Source organism: Dioscorea cayenensis, chromosome 2, assembly GCF_009730915.1.
Source record: "Dioscorea cayenensis subsp. rotundata cultivar TDr96_F1 chromosome 2, TDr96_F1_v2_PseudoChromosome.rev07_lg8_w22 25.fasta, whole genome shotgun sequence".
In the NCBI taxonomy this organism is placed as follows: domain Eukaryota; kingdom Viridiplantae; phylum Streptophyta; class Magnoliopsida; order Dioscoreales; family Dioscoreaceae; genus Dioscorea; species Dioscorea cayenensis.
Window position 1 is genome coordinate 1,442,926 of NC_052472.1, and position 5,986 is coordinate 1,448,911.

At 32.8% G+C, this 5,986-nt stretch overlaps 1 protein-coding gene across 1 annotated transcript; it reads left to right on the top strand.

Annotated features, from left to right (window-relative positions):
• The first annotated feature begins 2,243 nt into the window (after positions 1-2,243).
• Positions 2,244-5,472, top strand: LOC120270066 (alpha-galactosidase 1-like). The gene is made up of 15 exons (XM_039277068.1): positions 2,244-2,408; positions 2,523-2,581; positions 2,680-2,736; positions 2,824-2,858; positions 3,257-3,360; positions 3,449-3,524; positions 3,607-3,665; positions 3,747-3,812; positions 3,884-3,967; positions 4,039-4,103; positions 4,194-4,276; positions 4,347-4,437; positions 4,514-4,563; positions 4,649-4,798; positions 5,188-5,472. The coding sequence occupies exons 1-15, from the start codon at positions 2,260-2,262 to the stop codon at positions 5,284-5,286; spliced, it is 1,227 nt and encodes a 408-aa protein (XP_039133002.1). The 5' UTR covers positions 2,244-2,259; the 3' UTR covers positions 5,287-5,472.
• The last annotated feature ends 514 nt before the right edge of the window (positions 5,473-5,986 follow it).

Genomic DNA, 5,986 nt, shown 5'->3' on the forward strand with positions numbered 1-5,986 from the left:
GCCATCACAACGCAGACCAAGAACGAGGGCCACATATTGAGGCCTGAAACTCAGCAGGCTTTCACCGATCCTGAATTTATTGGTGCGGCCATCGTACCTTTGCAATAGAGAATCAAGAAGGGCCCTCTCTTGGTAGATAGCTTCCAGCTCGATGAATCGTCGAAAACGGTGTCCCTTCGGATGATCTCCCGATGTCGAGGGGTCATGTTATCTTTCGGTTCGACTAAGGTCTCCACTCACGGGTGTCAAATAGCATCGCCCATTAACTAGGTTGACCGCCATAGTCAAAAGCCTGCGACAATAACAACACATTAAGCGGAAATATAAGATTGTAAACGGTAACATTCAGTTGTTAAACGGAGATATCATTTGTTAAACAGAGAACTAGTTTATTAAACAGAGACAACAATACTTAAACAGAGAAAACAGAATTTAAACTGTAACATCTCATTTGTTAAACGTAAACCTCATTTTTAAAACTGAAACCATATCAAATGAAAGGGGAATTGTACATTATAAATATTACACAAATCATAACAATCGAAAAAACTATTCCGATAGTGTATACAGACGAAAGCGCAAAATAACACAAAACCCTAGCCGAGAAATCTCCCAGCAGACTAACAAAACCCCAGCAGAGAAATCCCACCGCAGACTTCAATATCTTCCAATAAAAACATGAGCACAAAACAAAACCGAAAAATCTTTCTTTGTAACAGAACAGTTAACATAAAACCATACTCAATACCTTGGTTTGCAAACCGATGAAATGCCAACTACTTGCATGGGGACTTCTCCTTCGAGATCTTTCGGTGGAAAGGGAAAAAGTGCAGATTACAGAGTAGGGCTACGGTAGAGACAACTCGGAGACAGATCGGAAATGGTTTAGCGAAGACTCTAGTTGAGAAAAAATAACTACAAGGCTCCGATGAAATTCTCTCTTGGGGTTACCCTACGGAAAACCCCCCCACTTCCTCTCATACCGCCGAAATGGCTGCAGTCACGACTCCCCATGCAAGGGCATTTTTGTCCATAAAATTTTAAAATAACACCGTTGACATCCGTTACATGCTTTGGGGGGTTGAAAAGCATGGAAATAAAAAGGAAGGGGTTTTTGGGGAGTGCAAAACTAACGGGGTGTTTTTAGCAATAATGCAAATTTAGAGGGTGTTTTGGGCAATTTCCACTTATTTAAAAGTATTAAATTAATCAGGTAGGTGCTGGTCTCTGGGGCCATATTTTTCTCATGAATTATGATTAAATAATTTATTGTATTTTTTTAATTATTTTCTTAAATAATCTTAAAAATAGTTTTTCTTGCAAATATGACTTTTTTTTAGAAAAGAGGTCCTAAGAGGCAAATTTTCTAATAATTGTTTATAAATTTAATTATAGATAAAATTTTTACAAGCATATCAGCCCATTCTAATTATAAAATAATTTAATTGATAATATTTACATCTATCCTTTTTAAGTAGTGCAAAATAGTTTTAGATTTAGTATTGAGATGATAAGATTAGCGTTATTTATAGATAGTTTTAAATATGGAAAAATCTTAATAGATTTTAAAATAGAGATAAATAATTTTTTACTATTATGAAAAATAAAAAACTTCTATTTATAATTATACCCCCACACCCATGTTACCCTAAATAATATATTATATGTATACTTCTGTAAATTTGAATTTTTTTTTTAATTGTCATGCTAAAATTAGGAAACACATATATGCAAATAAATAATATTTAAATGAGGTGAAAAATGCTAAAATTAACTACATTCTTTTATATATATATGTACACTTGCTAAAACAAGAATTTATTTATTTATTTTTGAAAAAAATAGATATGTATGAAAATACACTAGTTAATATTGACAAATAATTTCCCATTATCCCATATTTTATTGAGTTTTTTTTTATTATTTAATTTTTTCTACGAAATGCAACTATTTACAAAGGAAAAACTAATTTCCCTCATTAAAATTGTTATAAAAAATGAAAGTTTTTTTTGTTGTGTATTTTGGGAAAAGAAAAATTCATTACTTATCTCAAATTGTATTACAAGAGAATTAATGCAATTTAAAATTTTTTCAGGGTAAATATGCGAATACCCATTATCTTATTTACAATTAATTAATTTACAAGGGTGTAAATGTAATTGTAAAATTTTGTGGTAAATATGCAAATAGCCCCCTTTAAAATTTAATAGTGTACTGAAATTTCAACCAACCAAAGACAGTACCACAGCTCAGTGAGCAATGAAGAACAAGATGAGAACTTTGCTTCTCATTGTGCTCTTCTTCTTGAGTTCTTGGCCATGGAGCATCAATTCCAGAGAGTTCACAGACCAAGAGGACAACAGGAGAAACCTTCTCTCCAATGGCCTTGGTTTGACTCCTCCCATGGGGTAATCTCTTCACACATTCTCTCATTTTCTTGTGGATTTGTTCATCATCATCAGCATCCTTTGTTACTTTGTTTGTGAGCTTTTTTGGTTGGTGCTTGTGTTTTTTGATTTCAGATGGAACACTTGGAATCATTTTGGATGCAACATTGATGAGAAAGTCATCAGAGAAACTGGTAGAACTTGACTTTTGGGGATGATGAAAAAAATTTGTTCTTTGTTGTTGTTTTTTTGTTTGATTTTGGTTGATTTTTTTGTTGTTTTTTGTTTGTAGCTGATGCTCTGATAACTAGTGGCCTTGCAAAACTTGGATACCATTATGTCAATATTGGTAGTTATTGTCTTTTGCTGAATTTTCTCTCTGATTTCTTGATTTTTGTTTTTGGGTTTGATTAACTTTTGGATTTTATCTTTTCAGATGATTGTTGGGCAGAGCTTCATCGTGATTCACAGGTTTGATTTTTTTTTTTTAATATAAATATTTAGCATTGAGTTCTTGGATTTAAAGAATGTTGATTTTGCAAATGACCAAGTGGTTTATTGGTATTCGAGTCCATGTCAAAACCCTTCACAAGTAGTGAGAATTCGAATTACGAGTGAGGGCATATTTCTAAGAGTGTGAGTAGTAGTTGTGTACGGGTGGTTCCAGCACCCAATGCCCACGTGTGCACGGGCCTCTCCTACTTGCTCCGTCAAGACTTGTGTATGCCCCTCCCTTTCTTAGCAGCATAGCTGCCCATCTTGGAACAAAAAAAAAATTGTTGATGTTTCTTTTGCTGTCTTATTTCATTTGTGTTAACAGCAAATGAACAAATTATAGTTCTTAATTACTTGTTTTGGGGCAAAATCAGGGTTATTTGGTACCCAAAAAAGCGACTTTTCCATCAGGTATTAAAGCACTAGCTGATTATGTTCATAGCAAAGGGCTTAAGCTTGGAATTTATTCTGATGCGGGGTATGTTTTTCTTTTGGAGAAATGTATGTTTGTTAGGTTTCTTGATTTTGATTGTTTGGTGATGATTCAAATTGAGAGGCATTGATAGGTATCTAACATGTAGCAAGACAATGCCGGGGTCTCTTGGTTATGAAGAGAAAGATGCCAATACTTTTGCAGCATGGGTATGTCTCACATTGATCAAATCGAATACCTTTTATGCTTATTCAAGCAGAACAATTGCTGAAAATTTCGGTCCTTTTACAGGGTATTGACTACTTGAAATATGATAACTGTAACAATGGAGACACAAAGCCAATGGAGAGGTAACACTAAAGTTTGCCAAATCACTGAAGTACAACTTATGGTAATGCTTCGTCAATACTGAAATTTGAAACTGCATTTAGGTATCCTGTCATGACTCGGGCACTGATGCAGACTGGTCATCAAATTTTCTTTTCTCTTTGTGAATGGTAATGCACTAATTTGTTCTACAATGCTGTTCATTTTCAAGCTACTTATCTGTGTTCATTTCCACTTTTAGGGGTGACATGCATCCTGCATTCTGGGGTGCAAATGTAGGGAATAGCTGGAGAACAACTAATGACATAACTGATACATGGACTCAGTATGTTTGTTCGAAACTTTCAGCTTTGTTTGCTAATGAAAATTCAAAAATTCTTTTTCTTTGGCTTGCAGAATGATCTCCGGAGCTGATCAGAATGAAGTGTATGCATCATATGCAAGACCTGGTGGCTGGAATGGTTTGCATTTTAATCACTTATAACATATTGAAATGCTCTTTTGGCCTATTTTGACATGAATGCTATATTTTTCTTTCTTTTCTGATATAGATCCCGACATGTTAGAAGTAGGAAATGGAGGGATGACTTTCGAGGAGTACAAAGTGCATTTCAGTATATGGGCCATTTCAAAGGTGATTTTCACAAGTTTGAATGTTTATCTCATGTTTACGATGGAGTAAACTCTAAGCTGTTGAAATGTAGGCTCCACTTATCATCGGATGTGATGTAAGAAATATGTCGAAAGAAACAATGGAAATTCTAGGTAACCAAGAAGTCATTGCTGTCAACCAAGGTAACTATCTGCATTTCACTTGAATTACCACCAAATGTTAATATGTTCTAACATTGTTGTTCTGATCCTAAAACAGATCATCTCGGTGTTCAAGCTAAGAAAGTTAGAATGGAAGGAAATCTTGAGGTATTATGTCTTCAAATTATTAATATTAACCAAACAGCGATTCCTGATCAAAACACTCATTCTTTGGCCATTTTTCTTTCTAAAGATTTGGGCTGCTCCTCTGTCTGGATATCGAACAGCTATTGTTCTTGTTAATCTTGCTGATAATTTTGGCTCTCCTGATAATGTTATTGTCCATTGGGATGATATCGGTATTCCTCCCGATACTATTGTACAAGCAAGAGATCTCTGGGAGGTATTAATTTTGTCTAATTTCTATAATCATAATTTCTATAACACCGTACTTTTAAATTGATGTTTATGAATCCTTTTGCATTGTTAAACATCTTCATAGTTTTAGATTCAATCCTACCGAAATATCAAAGAAGTGTAAATGTCATTTCAGTAGACAAACATCCTTTCGTTCAACAACATTGAACAAACATTCCTTCATTTGATTGTTTGATATCAATCATGTACTTACTTTCATGTCATGCTTTGAATCATTCTGATTTTTTTTTATTATTTGTCATATTATTCAGATAATACGATCGTTGTCATTGAACATAACTAGTGCAAAGCACACGTAATCAATGTATCGAAACCTTTTAATGTAATGCTAACGTCTATTCTCGGCTTATGCAGCACAAGACTTTGAAGCAGCATTACGTCAATAAAATGTCGGCTCATGTAGGCATTCATCAATGCAAAATGTTCGTCTTAACACCGATTTCCAAACATTAAGGTAATCAATCTAAAGTGATTGATTTATTAATAAATTGTTAAGAAATTGTTCTTCCAAGTGTATGTACTTTGAAGGAACTGTTCTAGGGTTTCAGTTTGTGCCAAACTTGTCAAATGTTCACGTGGAAGTGACATTATATTATTGTTTATTAATGCATAAATATCTTCTTGGTATTGTGTTTTTTATTATGTTTTCAAATATGTTATTTGTGTTTAACTTTTTAACTATATGTTTGGGATAAGTTGAATTAGGGTTTGTGAAGTTCAAATTTTGTTTAGGAGGGAAGGAATTTAACTTCAAAAATAAAACATTTTGTAATAAGAGTTGCATTTGAATTAGTTATGATTTTTATTATTATTTTGTGATTTGTGCATTTGTTAATTAATTAAAATTTGTGAGAAATATTCATTTGTTAATTAGACAAAAACAATATATATATATATATATTCAAATTACTTTTTTTCCATGGGTTTTTAGTTAATTTGTAACTCTTTTATTTATTTATTTATTTAATATGGATATGTCACAAAGTTTAACACTTGACTTTTGACTGAGAGGAAAATAAAATACTAACTTTTCTATTACATAAAGGAGTAGTAGTGTACTCAATTTATTTTTTCAAAAGACATTTTTTTTTTATCAATTTTTATGAAATATTTTCTATATAAAAATATTTTGGCTCAAGGTATGTTTATTTTT